Source organism: Pezoporus occidentalis, unplaced genomic scaffold (genome assembly GCF_034315485.1).
Source record: "Pezoporus occidentalis ecotype Australia unplaced genomic scaffold, CSIRO_AGI_Poc_V1 ctg2, whole genome shotgun sequence".
Taxonomy (NCBI): domain Eukaryota; kingdom Metazoa; phylum Chordata; class Aves; order Psittaciformes; family Psittacidae; genus Pezoporus; species Pezoporus occidentalis.
Genome location: NW_026913855.1, coordinates 20,213,943 through 20,232,391, shown reverse-complemented (window position 1 = coordinate 20,232,391; position 18,449 = coordinate 20,213,943). Strand labels below are relative to the sequence as shown.

The window sequence follows — 18,449 nt, the reverse complement described above, 5'->3', positions numbered from 1 at the left end:
ATGCCCTCTTAACAAAAAAATAGCAGGAAAAAAAAAAAGGGGGGGGGGGGAGAGAAGGAAAATATACAGCTTAAACATAACCAATACTGATTTTTTTTAATATATATTTTCTGTAATTAAAATAAATAGGAATGCATTGATACTTTTTAGAGCTGTTTCCATTTTTTAGTGGAAAATGAATTCTTGAAAGCAAAGCAAAGAAAGGCAGAAACAAACAACTGATACCCAGCTTCATTTAAGTGCCCATCTTTCCTCTCCCCATCCCACTGTACTGAGAGGCTAATTCTACACTGGACAACTTTATTCAGTTTTCTTCAATACTCTTATTAAATATGGGTGAAATATTTCCCTTAATATTAGAGTAGTTTAATGTTTAATTAATTCAACTTTAAGCTATGCTTATTACAAAACAAAGTAACATTTTTTTACTTTGCTGCACTGGCCAGGCATCACACCACAGCAAGTGCTCCATGAAGAAACACCCTGATTCCTAGCACCACAGGCATTTCTTTCCAGAAAACTGTTCTCCAAGTGAAAGAAAGCAAGCAACACCTGGATTAAGCCATTTGGTAGTAAGTGCTCCATGGTGAAAATGTAAAGCTGACAGGGATAACAAATTGGAGTTTTTCCAGCTTTAATGCTACCTACTCTTTTGTGCAGGAGTGCACAGGGCCAGAGGGGATGTGGAAACCAGTACGCGTAGGAAGTTGACAAGAGGGCTGTAGGTAAGGAAACAGAGACAGCACAGTATGTATGCTTTCGCTAACAGGTACCTCAAAAAGTTTTCTTTTCAAAGTTCAGCTTGACTGCAAACAGTCTAATAACTGTAAAGCAAACCTCATAACTTCGAAGGGCAAAGGTGCCTGGATGACTATTGCTGACAACAGTAAGTGCACGCACAGGCCATTAACTTCAAAAAAGGCTACAATTTATAAGACTGTTGACCAAATTCAGCATTTGTACAGTTTACGGCAGGCTACATGGTAAGTTGTCACACAAGAAATTCTGCACAAGAAACCCAGTTGTGGAAATTCAAAGAACTGTTAATGTGCAATGCAGTGCCCAAGTGTGCCCCAGGGAGCTATTATTTTGTGCTAGATACCACATCTTATGCATTAAATTAGTATTTTTAAACTAACCAAGAGCCTAACCACTTGCTGAGATAATAGCTTTCACTAAATCAAAGGAGAAAACCACTGCCTCTTAATTCACTGCATGGTATAGCCACTAACTTAAAATACAAAACAAAGTAAGGCATAAATCTGCTAGATGAAAGCAAAATGCAGAGTGACAAAATGGCCTTATGTAAGAACAGAATATGTTGTCATTTCAGTCTTTATATAAAGCATATAAATTCCAAGTTGAAAGAAAAACAATGTGCAGAATATGTACCAAACGAACAGAATCATTTTGATGCAAAAGTAGTTCATTAGGCCATTCCCACTCAAGAAAAAATCCGTATACTCAAAAGCACTGATGCACAGAACATACCTTTGCAATGTGGTCACTCTGCAGCTGCTAAGTACATATCCAACCAGATGGTAGGAATCTTTGCAGCTCCACTAACTGAAGTGAGAGATGAGAAAGCTGGAGGTCTGACTGGTATCAGATTCACTCCCTCTCTTCCCCCCTTAAGTCACAAACTGAGAGGAATTTAAACCAGCAAAACATTTTACCTTAGATGGCACAGATGATGATGACACTTGACAAGATACAGATACTGCACTGACAAGAACATGGTAATAAACACGAAAGCATAACAAACATTTAACCAGTAGACTACATGTGCACAGCTGTTCCAGAACATTAGTAATCCCAGGCCATCTTGGATGAGAAGGCACTTCAAGATGCAATTAGAAGTCTTTCTGCTTTGCTAAACTTACTCAAGCCTTTCTGAAATCTTACTGCGTTACTGGAAGCTCCTTTTGGAACTTCCCGTAAGTGAAGTCCATACCAGGTACCTGCTTAAGACCAGTCCTTCAAGTGCTGACAGCAACAGATATGAGTACCTATTGGCTGTCTTCTAATTCCAGTTTACCACGGATATGGCAGCAGTCTAGGTATGAGCAAGACAGAACAGGATCTTCAGCTCAGCACAAGCTCACAGTTCACAGAAGGGTCACATGTTTTTCCTGTGTCACTTGCATTCAATAAGGGAATATCTTGGAATCTTTCTATGGATTTCTGGAATTTACAGACTGGCAAGCTAGACAGCACCTAAAGAATAAAATAAAGGAACTGTACTGCCAGCCACAGCTCTTAAAGGGACAAGAGAATAATTTGTAGCCAAAAAGAATAGAAGATAAAAGTCTTGACCTTGCTTACTTATCTCAGGCACAAGTTATCATACACAAGGATGTCAACTTAATTATGAAAGGGCACTAATTACAAAGGGAAAAATCTTTAAGACTATATAAAGATGATTCAGTTAAACATTTTAAAAAGAAGTTAGCACAATGCATGGGGCTAAAAATCGCCTTCTGGGCCTACGAAAGATCTACAAAGAAAGAATAAGTTTGACAGAAAAGCAAAGTCAAGTCTATCAGGAAGCAATTAGTACATAAAAACAAACACAGCTTCCTAATAGCACATAGGACATGACAGTCTAAAGGTTAGATAAATCTGACTAGGTGCAGTACGTGATACTAGCCCAGTTACATAAGCTTCTCTCCAAATATCATTTAGGAATACACATTCAGAAGGAAGCCATCCTTAATAAAAAGGAATTAACAATAACTTCAATAAAGCAGATACATTTCTAAATCAGCAAGGCTAACATAATTTATTAAATACTGGTCACAGGTCATTTTTGCTGGCCTTCTTTAAACATATAATTGTTTCAGTGAAAACAGGAATCAATATGCTATAAGTTTACAGGAACAGTTCTCAATGAATTCTGAAAAAAGATCCTTGCAAGATGATCCATGAGTAACCCCTGGGAAGGAGAACTACACATCATCCTGTGCTGAGATCATCAATTATGAATAGGAAGGCAGGTGTATGCCTACATGATTTGTATGACATTACCTTCCTTTGCACAACTTGCTTTAGCTAACAAATCTTTTTTCTGGAAATGAATAGTCACCTGAAGCCTGGATTTCACCTTCTGGTTTTCTGTCAGTAAACTACAGCAACCAGTTGCGAAGCATATGTGTTTAGCTGGCACAAAAGAAAGGGGAAAATGTTCTCTCAGCTATTGCCCAGCCAGAAATCTGTTTCTTATGCACTTACCCAATTTGACAATTGCCCAATGAACGGCAATCTTATCACATTGAATACTCTTGTATTGAATACTCTTCTTCCTAAAGTTTAAGAGAGTCTCTCATGTCAGAGGGAAGAGTAACTACCATTGAACCTGGTCTCCCAAATCTTTGGCACTGAAAAAATACAAAGGGCTAAGTGACCTTAAACTTCAGTAAACTTGGATGCTATTCATTTCCTTTGACTTACTTGGTATCCACAGCACAACTGTGGCTAAAATAACGAAAGCTAAACATATATGTAATACCAAATTTTAGCAACACACCTATCCATGGCAGTTCTGCCCCATGGAATACTGGAACAGGTTCTGCTTTTTTTACTAGAAAAAGCAGCAAAGAGAAGTTTAAATAGGTTAAGGATGGAAAGAGATTTATTTGGGAATAAATAATAAAGTCTCTTTACTAGCTTCCACCTTGATTCTTATAACACAACTCTCCCATGTATAAACTACATTAAAATTCAGTATTGCCTGGGGCTGTGTGGCCTCTTCACAGATTTTTGAAAAGAAAAAGCAAGATTTCCTTTAGATGCTAAGCACAAAGGAATTACTTACTGCTTATGTCCACAGAAACAGTATATACAAGTGCTTGCATTTCCTATTTCATTAAATAAAAAAAAAAGAAAGAGAAAAAGAAAACCCCACAAAAAATAACCCAAACACCCAGTGCCTAAAGCTATTAAGACTTCTTTTGATCTAGCAAAAATCCTTATCTGAATTTGCCAGGGAATTCAGAAAAAAATACTGATGTTGCAGTTTTAAAGCTAGAAGGCTGCATTTCTGCCTTCACTGCCCATTGCACCTCTCCCAGTCTTTTGCCTTTTCCCAACATTAGCACTCATGCAGCAGCAACGGCAAGTTATTCCAGAAAGCTGGTAATGATGAAGATTAACATGGAAAGTGATCTTTTCTGACCAAGCCAGCTCCCTGAAGTGGCTTGCTGTACGGTCGCATGATTATCAACAGTGGCTCAGTGGCAGGAATACAGCAGTTGGCTTACACTGCAGTGAAGTCACGCTGTAACTTGCTTTTACCCTCTAGGGTGAGGTGTCCCTACCCTAGGGGAGGGGTTGGAACTAGATGATCTTAAGGGCCTTTCCAACTCTAACTATTCTATGATTCTGTGATTCTTGGACCGTGTTCTCCTGACCCCAACAATCTTGGCACTAGCGTTCATAGTTCTGGAGCAGGACATCACTACATGTTGCCCCCCCATTTTGTAAGTGTACTCTCTTACAACACCATCAAATCCCATTTTACTACTTACCTTTCTTGTACATGAGTACACTACCTTTACCTTTACCAAGGTTATGCTAGCAGTCCAAACTAGTCGACAAAAACAGTCTTCCTTGGCTGTCTCTATAGTCAATTCCCAGAAGACAACCTACTGGCACTACCATGTTCAGTTCAACCTCCACAATACATGTCCTTTGTGCTTCCTCTGTGTCTCAGTGCTAATGTTTGATGCTTGATCAAACCATGTTGGTGAGCTGAAGTACCAGAAACTTCCACCCCACCTCCCCACCAAACAAATCTAAAATATACCTCCCACACCCCCCAGAAAAACCCCAAGTGAAGAGTTCCTACTGGTTCAGCTGCCCAAGGACCAGAGAAATGTAAATTTAATAAAGAGAGGTGGGAATAGAGACTAGTGGAAGGGAAACCTCTTGGCAGCAAGTATAACCTCAAATCATACTCCTGGAACCAACGCTAAGTCAACTATGCAAAAAAACATCCACTGGAATTTGGGCTTCATTTGTTCTGAAGTTCACATAGTCTAGCTTCCAAAAATAATATGCACCTTAAGTAAAAGCATAATTTAAAAACAAACCATTGCAATTTAAGATGCTTATATTTGTAAGTTGGGTGGTTGGGTTTTTTTTGTCTAACTGTAGCAGAACAGAGATCACAAAATTAAGAGTGCCAGATTGTTAACAAGGTCCCTAAATACCATATTTAAAAACAGAACAATGAATATTTTATGTGGTAATTCTGGAAGACATGCACATATTCTTTTCGCACAGTGCACACACTGCAACAGCAATTCATTAATGTTTTCCTAAAGCATGCCATTAGAAAAATGTTAGTACACAAAAACATAAAAACAACCCATAATGACGAAGTTGCTTTAAGTACCGCTGATAACAGGAGGAATAGACAGATGGATTTAGGGACTGACATCATGACAAGAACAAACAGTACTTCTCGTGAAAGTCTGAGATCAAGTGAGTAAACTACTTTTTACTTCTTTTGCTTTTTCTTCCAAATCTGCAGACTCTGACAGTTACCAGGTAAATTTAAAAGCTTGCACTCATATGAAATTCAGAGTAGCTCATCGTAGTTATTGAAAGTTACTGGATTTTTCCCTGGAATAACAGCTCAAAGTCTTTCCAGGATCTCTCCAGCAAGAGCACATCTCAAAATTCCACTATGCTGTATACATAAACTCTTTCCTTGGTGAAATGTGCAGTTTCCTTCTCACACTTTCAATGTATTTTCTGAAGATAACTCTTGAGGCCTGTTATGGCTAGAACCAGCTTACTGCCAGAAGCTGACAAGTTACACACCCCTGTCTCCAACACAGTGAATGATCTAAGCTCAAACATGAATTCAAACTCCAGAGTCACTAGATTTCATAATAAAGTCAAACACAATGAAATGAATTCATGAAACATGGTGTACAAAGACAGGTATTTTTTCCTGTGTATCATTTAATATTATGTAATATAGGTGCTCATTTGAAAAAAGAGCACACAAGGATAAATGAATAAATAAGCAGCTGCTAGTGGTTCACAATGAATTTCAAATAATGTTTTGTGTGAAAAAGTAGAATTTGCTCTGTAACAGAAAGCTCCTTTCACCTGCAGAACTATGACAGCTGATTTAACAGCACTGCAATTAACATGTCCATGGATAATGAGGCCCATGCTCCCCTTCGGCTCTCTGATCTTCTCTACATCCTGTGCCTATTAAATTCACAGACCTCTCTTCTCCCATGCCAACACTGATTTTGTCCAGATTTGAAGATTTACTTAAAGAAAAAAAAAAAAGTTTAAAGTGACATTTGACAAAGCAAAGCAGACAGCAAACGTGATAACATGCTTTGCATGACAAAGCTACGCCTCAATGAAGTTCTACTTTAAAGGCCTCCTTACATACAAGAGTACTCCCATTCCTGATTCAAGTTTGTTTGCAGGATGTAACTGCATTTTAGCCTGAACTGTACCTCTTATTCTCCTGTGGCTTTTATTTGAAGCTACTGTAGTAGCATGCAAGGTCAGTTCACATACATGCATAATTTAAATGTAAGTTCAACTGTTATGCATAACTAGCAATCATGTTATAACTAGCAATTATGTTAGAAACCTGTCAGAATTAGTTAAGCTCACCTCTTTATCCATACTCTCTAAATCCTCTTTACATAAGGTGTAGAGGGGCATTGTCTCAGACATACTTGGCTGGCGTTTCCGCTTAGATGGACCAGGCTGTTCTTCATTTTCACTTGTTGGTAGGTCTTCTTCAAACATCTGCTGCTGATGTGGCTGAACAACTCTGAAAAATTTCAGGGGTCCCACATGAGAAAGATTTACTTGATTGACAGCTTGTCTAGAAATAAAATCCTACAAACAACTTATGACTGCTGAATATCCATGTCTTTGCTTAATAGGGTTCCGTGTTCACCAACAGAAGATGAAGTCTCCCAATGATTGCTCTCAGTTTCAGTCTGATGGCTCAGGTTCTTATTCTAACCTTTGACAAGATACTATCCTGCCTTCCGACTGTTCTTGTAAGTAACCATCAAACCTTTCTTGAAGCAAGAGCTTCAGTAGCTGCAAATGCATTGCCCTTAAAGTATTTCAAGGTTTGTACTCAAGTGGAGTTCATCTGTCATTTGACACATATTCAGGAAACAATTCTTACATTCTAACGTATCTATGTTATGTTTGTGTTCTTGAGCAGCAAAGTATACCTTTCCGCTTCTCAACCTTACAGACAAAGTTTGCAATTGAAAAGCCTCTTTCTGCAGCCTCAATCTTCAGACGTTTCCTTGATGCTAAGCCTGGATGAGATGCAAAGCAGACCATATTTCTTTTTGGCCAGAGTATTCAAATACGGTAGTATTTTCTTTTAGTCTGCCTTTTATTACCTTGTTAGCTATTGTATTTAAACACAACACAGATACAAAAAGGAATATCAGAATGTTCATAACAATTGATAAAATAATTATAATTTCATGGGTACTTCTTTACAATAGTAATAAAAAGGTAGACTACATCTAGAACAACATAAGAAGACTTCTATGTTTTTTTGGGGTAAATTTTTTTCTGTGAATATTGCTCGACTACAAAAGACTGGGAGAAACTAAAACTGCTACACAATACAGTTTAACTATGAATATTGGGCTGTCACATTAACCTTCATGAACATATTACAGCAGATCAACACCACCCAGGATTCAAATATCTCAGGTCATAAAGCTAACAGGTCACAAATTACTTACACTAGCCATATGATTATGTGTGTAATGGTTACCACAAGGAAGTATAAAAGTGATTGTGATTTAAATCACAAGCTGTTTCAAGTTGTAACTACCAGGTGAGATGCCATCAAGCTATCTGAGTGGTGGCAACAGCACAGGACAGCTGCTTCTTGTCAAGCCTGAATTTTCAAGAAATAGGTTTAGATCAGCATCCCCACCCAAGAAAGCCATTTTTAAGTTACATAAATACAATAATAGGTAAGGTTTTACAAAATCGTTTCTCCTCTCATGAACTTGACAGCTTCTTAAAAAAGGTTATTTAAATATCAAGACTTTTTTCTACATCAGTACTTCAATCCCAGAATGGATAAAAACTGAAAGCCACAGAAAGCTGTCAAGTTAATTTTGAGGGTTCATATTTCCTAAATACACATCTCAGATCCCATGGATAGATGCAGGAGATGTGAATTCATTTTTCTGAATCAGGGGCGTAGGGGAAAGAGAACCAAGTCATTGCTGTGCTATCCAGCACTGCATTATCTGCTGCAGAAGACCCATATCAGCTCAGTGCCACAGCAGACATGTGCCCCTTTCACAGTCTCATTTATTTCTGAACAGTGAAATTTCCTGTGAAGCCAAAACAATGATTTGGATGTTATGGAAATGAACTAACCAAACTGTAGTTTTACTTCACAGCTTAACAGGTCTGTGGGTTTGGTTGGTTGTTTTTCCCTCCCTCCCTTCTCCACCCCCCCCCCCCCCCCAATGTCTTCTACTCTACAAGACCACAATGTTTTCTTTTGTTATTAAACTGCTCTCAGACAATAATTTTCATAGGTGAAAGAGGAAAAAAACCACCATATTTTTCAAAAGGCTCTTTTAAAATATGATTTCTATACCTTTTTGAAAGGTGCCCTTTAACCAAGAGAAAGGTGGTGATGCTATTCACATCCTTAGTAAAACACAGAACTACGAAACGGTCTCAGCACCTTACACAACTGCATTAAAAACACAACAAGCTTGACCATGCCAAGAATTATACACAAGTTACACATAGCAGGCAGCCAAGCAGATTTTCTTAGGCTAGAAATAAATCTAGCAATTTTTTTTAAGAACACATCACCATAAGACACATCAAAGAACTCCTTTTGCAGAATAAAATCTGAGATCCATTATACACAAGTATTAACTGTAAAATAATTGCATGACTAGTTTCTAAAGGCTTGTGTCAGATTTTTTCCAGTATTTTTCCAACTGCTGTAAGATATGACACATGGGGAACTTCTCACCAAATCATTCCAAAAAGCAATATAAAACAAGGACTTCTTGAAGTTTTGCAAGAAACACTTTTATTTTATCAGAGACATTTTTCTGGCTTTACATTTTCAGCTGCTTGTTAAGTTGATTAAACTTTAAAGACTTAAAGACATACAAATGCAGGAATTTACATTTATTTCTAATCAGGTGAGACTCGTAAGTACTTTTTCAAAAAACCCACCATATTCATCCCTGCACAGGTTAGTTGGCACTTACTGGTCTTACATGCACAAGGACATGCATGTACAGGGTGGGTTCAACATTCGTGCAAGCAAGAAGCATCTTAACGCTTTCATTGATACAACATCAGGGCAAAAGCTAAACCAGTATTATAATGAAAATTATAGTGAAAAATATTTAAATTCCATTCATTATTTCAATTTGGTATTTTGTAGTTTTGTTCTAACAAAGACTGAGAACATTAAATAGGAAAAGTGTTAACAATGAGCATCAAATTTTATATGTGAGATTAATTCATATGAATCTTAAAGAATTGCTTCAGCCACCAAACTCTGCTTTACACATCTTTTCAAACCAAACATTTAATGCATCTTAGCATTATTTAAAACCAGAGTACCACTCTTAACTTTTTTTTTTTTTTTGGACAACGCTACGTTAAACATCTCACACCTTGTTACAACTTCAGCACTTACTGTAATGCCTGTAGAATACTGTTCTCATATGAAAATACAAACTGTTGAGATACATACAGTGTGTCAAAGCTCTGACACACGGGTTACATTTAAAGTGGAATCCTTCCTGTTCTCAGATAGGGAACAGCTCTTGCTGGTTGCTAGCAGCCACAGAGCAGCACTGCATTCCCTTCCCCTCCTGTACAACCCAAACTCTTTGGTACCCTTACATGCAAGCTGCAGCAGCCATGCATGGAACAAAGAACAAGTGTTCAAGCCTCACAGAGCTGAGCACAATAGCAAGATCTATGCCTGTCACACAGAACGCCAACAAAATTTACTGAACCATCTGTAATTCACTAGTGACAAATCGCATGTAGATATTTAAACTAATCATATCCTATTTTAAATTATGTTTCAAGTTGAACTCCAGAAAGGAGCTTAAAATGTTGAACCTGAAACAAAGTGAAAACTGAAGTAGTTCTTAGGAAATGGTACTCAGACATCTTGAAGCCTTTTTCGATAACCTGTCTTGAAAGAGGTTATCTTCTAAGCACAACAAGCTGTCTGTTCTGACTGTACAAGACCAAGTATCATTGCTATGCCACATGCAGCTACCATCTCCCCAAGGGTTTCCTCTTGCAGCAGTGCAATTTTTTTGCCTGCTGTCTGTAATTCAGCAGCAGATGAAGTTTTTAGAAACTATCAAAGGAGATTATTGGAGTCTTTGATTACATCCACCCACAACAGGAACAGCTGTGCATGTTAACAGCTTTATCTAGCTTTGCTTAAATTCAATGCTTAGTTACAGATACTCTCATCTTTTGTAAGAGGGTGAACATATAAGCACATGAAGTCTCTCAGGACACAAAATATATTGTATCTATTCTCTATCAAGAAACTGCTGCACTAACGTAATTTTCTCTAAAGTCAAGTATCACATCAGTTTTTAAATTGGATGTGAAGCTTCTTCTTTTCTAAAAGTTTGTTGTGTGTGGTTTTTTTAATTAATATAATTGATCTATGCATTAAGACAAAGCGAGGCAACATTACAGTACTTCTGCCTCAGTTCTTGCTCAAAGCACAGCAAAGCTATTCCTATTCAGCTTTGTTACTTATTATAGCCCTCATGCTCTGCCTGCACTATACTTCCTATCCATTAAAACTACTGAAAGTGGGATTTGATCGCTGCTTCTTTCCTCCTAGACTTTGACAAGACACTCCTCACCAACTTAACTGGAGACAGAAGAACTACTTTGATGAATATAGACATGCTCCAATTAAGAGGTCAGTGTTTACAGGTCACTAATGTTACCACTAGAACCGAATCAACACGAAATGATGATAAAAATACTATTTCCCAGCATATATCTTATATTAATATCTTATTACAGCTGCTCAGTTATGGGGTGAAGTTGCAGCACTAAGTAATTGGATTCACTTAGATTAAGGCATTTCAACCCTGAGCATTTACAGTAAAGAAAAGCAGCTTAAGTGATAAAAAAGAAAAAAAAAGAAAAAGAAAGGCTTTAGTGTGGATAAAACTCTACATAAGTTGTTAACAAAGGCAGAACACATATCAAAACCTATTCTTTTTAAAGCGTTGAGTGACACATTAATATTAACATAAACCATTGTACTGAAGTATCATAGAAGTGTCATATATACACATACAACCTTCCCAGCTATATTTCTAGACAAATGCCCTTCCACCATAACTAACAAAATCAAAAGCTGTTCAGCTCCTCTCTGGATACATGCTGCATCTTGATTATTTAAGGTCCTTCTGTCTATTTAACGTGTTGTAAAGCAAAATACAGACTTTAAGAGACACAGTTAAAAAGGAACTGAAAACAACATGTCTTCATAAACAAGAGAGACAAAAACCAAAATCTGTGTTGACAGAAACAATGAAGCTGAAATACAAAAAAAAAAAAAAAAGCCTACATAAAGATGTCAACTGAAAAAAAATAGCTTGAAATAATTTAGCAACAGTAAGAGTGGAAACATAAGATACACTAATATACAAAGCCTTTACAAGTGATACACTACAAAAGTGGTGGGAGAGGGAGAAGAAAGGTAGAAAACAGTACATTTGTAATTGTGCTTTGTATTTTTGTAGTTGTTACATACTGCTTTGTAACAACTGCTACACTCTGATCACACTGTACAAAGGAATTTTGATCACATTTAGACATATAAAAGCTTTGCCTTCAACTAGATACTTCTTTACCATTGGAGTCAACAAGACTTGCTAAACTTGTTTGCATTCCAGAAAGTTAGATCTTTTATGTGGATACCTAGGGATGAATTTAAGTTATTTTACGCAGCCTTAAGAGACAAATGTTGTCACTGTTGCTTTACCAAACCCACAAATTTTGACAAAGTCCAGATGCTCTGTACTACTTCAGAAAGTAGGCCACCTCCTCCTGCTTTTGTGTCTTGATTTAGTGATCTTAGATCAAGTTTGATCTAGTGTAGAGTCTTATGGCCTTACTTAATAACACTCAGCTACATCACTCTCTGATAATTCTCGAAACAAAACACAAAGCTGATGCCCCACCTGAAGGAATTAGGTGAAGAGGAAGATTTTATAAACAAAAGCCAAATGCTATCAGATATAGACGCAAAAAAAGAATCCCAATCCAGTATTCTAAGACTCATTAAAAAACATTAGGCTGCCTTGCCTCAGAAATGAGTTATTCTAACATTCTTCAGAGTGCACAAATTACATGCTGCATTTATTTGTTTTGAGGTTTCTAGACGCTCTTCGGTGAGGCACAAAAGGCATCTGGAATTCTAGTATCCTGATTTCACTTCAGCTGACCCTTCACTTTCACTCATTTCCTTGGCTTTTGAGAAAACAAATAAAGTAACTAAAGGAAAGTTGACAATTCAATTGAAGGCAAAGACAACACAAGTTATATTTACTACACATCTGAAAATATAGTTGAAGTGACTTTTAGCTATGCTTTAGGTACCTGAAGGATGAGCATTCGCCATGGACTGGTAAGGTGATGGGAGGAGCTGGAGACTGGATGTACATTGGCTGGCCACAGGTCTGAGCGCCTTTCCTGATTAACTTTCCAGTGTTAGGATCATAAAGCCGCACTTCAGGACCAGGTTGAGACTTTGGATGGATGGGTGTTGGGTGAAACAAAGTAGTCTGAAATGTGCTGTGTGTATCAGGAAATGTAGCAGGGCTATTCTCCCTGTTGGAAGAAGTTCAGAAAAAAATTGTTTTAGAAATTTAAATGAGCTATCTAACAAGAATGTGAAAAAATAAGCATTTCTTTTTCCCTAAAGGAGAAAGCGAGGGGGAAGGGGGATGAAAGGAAAGGTTTGGGAGATTCCTGAAGAAACATTTCTTCTCCTCCACCCCATTAAAGTCTCACTGAATTTACAAAGAGAAAAATGCAAAGACAGACAATGTCATAATCACATGATTAAAAAATTATTAATTGTGTCTTAAAAGTTGTCTTCACATATAAAGTTACTGACAGTGCTTCCCGATAGTAACAACTGCACAACTAGAGTATCATGATAATCTGCACACAGAGAAAAACCTGCTATTGTATCAGACCTTTGTATTTGCTCTCCAAATTTGCTCCAAGAGAAAACAAACACACAGTATGAATTTGCAAGTCACCCAAACTCATTTATTAAAATACTAAGCCGCCTATGATCACCCTGCTGCATTTTAAAACATAATTTTAGAAGTGTCAGCAAGAACATTTAGAGATCAGTCTGCAAGAATCACAATTAGGGCATACTATCCAATTACAATGATGAAGCGCCGCAAACCAAAAATCATGTAAATTGAAAAATTAAAATAATAATAAATATATCAAACAAACCAGCATATTATGCACCATGAAACTGATTCTATATTAAAAAATACAATTACATTTTGACAAATATTGGAAGTGCAACAGAACTGGAGATTTTACCATATGCTCTCTCAGACATTTCTGAAGTTGTCTTGTAGAGTCAATACTTATGGTCAACTAATTCCAAGTTTACTTGATTTTTTTCTAATATTCTTAAGCTCATTTTATATGCAAATATTTTCCTAGAGTTCATCCCTTCCCTAGTTCAGAAGTGCTTTGGACCCATAATTACTATTTTAAGCAGCCCCACTAGGGAGAAAAAAAATCTTTTCCAGATAAGTTGCACAGTGTTTGGTTAATAAAGTCACTACCTAGATTTGTATTAAGAACTTTAAGTGCCTGGCCTCTGAGACAAACATACCACACAAATATTTCAAAGTCTGATTAAAAAAAAAGATCTGATAACACTTTTAAAAAACAAAATAACCTTGTCAAGCCACAAGTAGGCTACCTCGCTCTCCTAAGTTTTTTGAATCCTGGCTCTCCATCTAGTGTCCTATTTCATAAGTGACCTCACTTTCAGATGTTTTTACTTTTGGTGTCTTCAGTATGCATGAGGACTTACATGCACATTCTGCCTCAAATGCCTAGTGTCTTCAAAGCAGAACACAAATCTCTAGCCTACTCAGTTAACCACACCAGTATTGATTTGATACAGAAAGTCCAATATGCTATTCCCCTTCCTGCCTGAACATAGAAGGGAAGGTCCTCTGTTAGGCTTGCGAGACACTATTAATATTAATGTCAGTCTACCTAACCAGGCAACAAGTCAAGAAGCAGAAGCTGGCTCTACAGTATCTTGTCATGAGTTACTGTAGCCATGGAACTTTCCTGAAGGGGACTGTTCTTACTAGCCTTCTGACTTTCTCTGTGTTAATAGACAAGTTCTTGGCTGTCCCTTCTATTTGCCATCATCCTAATGCACTGATTATTATTTTCTTTCTTCTAGTTTCTGCTTCTATCTTCATGTCTTCCAGCCCCTCTTGGGTTTTTCTGTTGTATTTTTCTGTTCCTGCCTTCCACGTCACTGCTCAGAAAAAAAATTGCCATACTTTACAAAATTACCATGCTGTGAGAATGTGTACATTTCCCCATGTTAGTTTGTGGATAAACTGACAAGGTCAACTGCTCCAGCCGAAAATAGCTAACAGTGACAACTGTTAAAAAAACTATTGGCATCACAGGTTTCTCCTGATTCTTCTGGCTGCTGAACTGCCTCCTGATCCCTTAATGGTCTTCCGTTTTAGCAGCACAGAAGTGGATAAAAATGGAGGGTTCTTTCATTAAATCTCTAGGCATGGCACACCACTGTGAATTTATCAGAAACCAATTTTAAAGCTACATTAACAAATGAGCATCACTGTATAAATAAACTATTTTCAGGGGCCCTACTCCCCAAAGTTCCCACTTACCTGTGTGTTTTCATGTAATCATCCTTCAAGGGAAAGAGCTGTTCCTCAACCTTGTCCCAGCGCTCCAAGCAGCTCCACAGCCAATCGGGGTTTACAACGTGTAGGTCCTTGCAGTCCTGAGCTTGCCGTACTTTTTCTGTGCCTATTACGAAACATAACATTACAGTGTTCCCAGAAACAGAAGATAGTTTTAAGTACCCACTGGTTTAAGAACATTTTGTGATCAAACAAATGCTCCTCCTCAGTCCAACAAAACAATCACAAGTGATAAAAGTGAGACTCTAAATAAGATGCAAGAACCTCAGTCTCAAGCTGGATGAAGCTATTTGCAACTTCCCAAAGCACTGGCACCACTAGAATTAACAGCCAACCCCTTTTGCCAGTATTGGGCACAAAGCAGAACAACAGAAGTGAAGTAAAACATGGCAGCTAGCACAAAATCCCCCTGAAACTATCAACAATGTAGTGTGCAAGTAACAAGTGTTCTCAAATTCCCTCTGGAGAAGCCAGAACAAGAGAGAAACTCTTCAGTTACTGTTTTTGATGCTTCGTGGCAAAGATTTATAGCAACTAGAAAGAAGCAAATAAAGGCAGAAATTAACCTTGAAGTGTAGTCAGTTCCCAGAAACAGCTGACTGTCCAAATGTTTCAAGAATGTATTTATTTGATTGGAAAAAGTAATTTCATCAATTGTGGTACTTGTTTCAGCATTTATCAAAGAGATCTATGGAGGGACTGGACACTTTTGAGACTACAAAGAATTGTATAATCTGCCAATAAATCACTAAATATATATGCAATAGAGAAAAACTCCAAGGATTCTGACCTGATAGATCTAGGCTTGACACACACATCAGATTTTTACACACGTACTAGCAAGGCTAGAAATGAAAGTCATTACTCTTCCCTTTTGTTACATCTCTATAGCATTTCATCTTATTTACAGTTTAAACCCAATTACTTGTTCATATCCTGTCTTGGTGCAAAGACATTTAAATACACTTTAAATGTACTACATTTTTTGTTTAAAAACGTGAAAAGGCAGAAGTTCAATTAAAACTTAGCCCTTTTCCCTAGATTAAGAGCAGAACTGAAGGTGAAGCAAGTATACGTAACTTCAAACACTATTCACTCCTACTGAAGCCCATAAATTCTGCACAAAGTGCTGAAAGCTTCTGTTTTCCCGCTTTTTTCTTTCCCCAAATCTAACAAAATAGAGAAAAGGTAGTCCTACTCCTGTATCTTTAGATACAAATATATGTTTCTTACATTTAGATTCATAAAAATAAAATAAAATAGTGTTCTGTGCACAAATATATTTCTTCTATTTTCAGCATCAAATGCAAGCAATTCCACAGTTCAGGATATGAGCTGTACAGTAAATGCAAAGCTTTTCTCCACACTAGTAAAAAAGGCATTTATTTCAGAATCCAGGATAAACACAGAGTGTTTAAAGATAAAGCCTTTTTCCAGACCACAAATTGTTTAGAAATGCCATATTTCAAAATCTGCCACAAAGAAAGAACAAAACCACTGTCCAACAAAGACTCAACAAAAACAATTTAACAGCCCCATCTGTGATCATCCTAGCACACCTTTGCAGTACAAGAGGTTTTAACGGGCTAAAAAGCAAAACGCTAAGGGAAGTCAGTGCACCTAGATCATTCATCCTTTGACAAGAAATGTGTTTTACAATTAATCTGTTACAAACATAATCAGCAACCCAGAGTACTTTTACACAACAGCTACTGGAAATGGGCCAGCTTACAGTGCCAGAGGGAGTTTCCATGGAAGGCATTATTAGTACTTCTATTACCTCAGTAGGAAATGTGGAAATACCTGCAGTTAGAAACAGTATAAAACTGTTTAATTTATAAACAGGATATGTTGCAGAGGGAAGAAAGCAAAGGTTCTGAACAAGGATCAGATTCAGAGATCTTGGGGGGGGGGAAAGGACTAAAAAAAGTGAAAGACTTAACTTGCAAAATGGTTTCTTTTGAGAATAAAGGAGAAAAGCAAAGATGACATAAGAACAAAGAGGTAGGAAGAAAGCTGTCATAAAAAGGATGCTGAAGTCAGGTTCATAAGCATAGGAGTTTCGGGGGGGGGTGGGGGAAGACAACAAGAGCAAGAACTCCAGTAGAAGTTTAGGCACCTGTACCCTGTGTTAGATAGTGAATCAAATATCAGATATGACTAGCAATACTGTCCAGCACATAACTCTTGAGCTGACTGAGTACAACATATAACAGGGTGTGATTTCACTCGTAAGCATACAGAACAGTTAACCAGAGATAGTGGTGCTACTGGACTGACTGACTGTGTTTATAATACCCTGAGGAAAAGCTTATCTGACACTGCAGTACATCCATTCACACAACTAAAGAAATTGTTGCTCCTTCTGGACTTTATCAGGAAACCTGAACAAAACCATAAAACTACACCTTCACCTCATATTAAATTTGGGAAGTTATGTGAGAAGATGGCTTCCTTCAACTATTTTTTAAAAATTATGTTTCTGCATTGATGATTTATCAGGTGCTTCACCTTGCTGCCCATTCCACGCATATACACATTCTGCATTCATGCACATCTGTTTCATACCAGGTATACACTAGAATGGTTACAGTTGGAAGGGACCTTAAAGATAATCCATGCGAAGCTTCTCAGCAATCAATAACTCCGAGTCCTTTTCCTCAGGCCTGCTCTCCATCCACTCATTGCTCATTGTATTTGTGCTTGGGATTGCCCTGACCCAGCTGCAGGAGCTTCCACTTGTCCTTGTAAAGTGCAAACTTGATGAGGTTTGCACTGGCCCACCTCTAGAGACTGTCACGATTCCTCTGAGTGGCACCCCTTCCCTCCAGCCATTAAGCCATTGACTGGAACTCTCAGTTGCAGACAATTCTTTATCCACTGAGCCATCCACATGTTAAATCCACACCTCTCCATCTTGGAGACAAGGATGTCATGTGGGACAGTGTCAAATGCTTTGTCCACACAGACGATGTCTGTCACACTTCCCTTATGCAGCAACTCCATAGCCCCATCATAAGAAGGCCACACATCAAGATTTCACAAATCAAGATTTCACACATATGATGTTCTTAGATTTGGTGAAACACCAAATTTAACTGGGTAGGAGAAACAGTACTGCAATACTTAATATCCTTACCTTCTAGTCCCCCTTTCCTCAGTGTAAATTTTTGGGAGAATGCTTATGAAGAAGAAACTGCAGAAAGGATTTTAATCCATCCAAGCAATAAATACTTTGGTACAGTTAGGAACATCTGAATCATCCAATTAGGCTGAAAATCTCTTTGAAACAAACTATTTTTCTGGACTGCTTCCCCCCCCCCCCCCCCCCCTTATTTCTTTCTAATCACCTTTCTCTACATCAAATTTTAGTCTAAAATTGTTATAAAAAGTTAAAAAGGCACACAAGCCTTTTCACATGAA

General features: G+C 37.7%; 1 protein-coding gene across 2 annotated transcripts in view; it reads right to left on the bottom strand.

The window, feature by feature from the left end:
• The window catches only part of CTDP1 (CTD phosphatase subunit 1), a 102,236-nt gene that overhangs the window by 47,462 nt on the left and 36,325 nt on the right, over window positions 1–18,449 (bottom strand). For both annotated transcript variants that reach the window (XM_062618096.1, XM_062618097.1), the window contains exons 9-11: window positions 14,991–15,132; window positions 12,670–12,900; window positions 6,649–6,811 (exon numbers count right to left, since the gene is read on the bottom strand). In XM_062618096.1, the coding sequence (XP_062474080.1) occupies window positions 6,649–6,811; window positions 12,670–12,900; window positions 14,991–15,132 (536 nt within the window). The remainder of the gene's footprint in view (window positions 1–6,648; window positions 6,812–12,669; window positions 12,901–14,990; window positions 15,133–18,449) is intronic.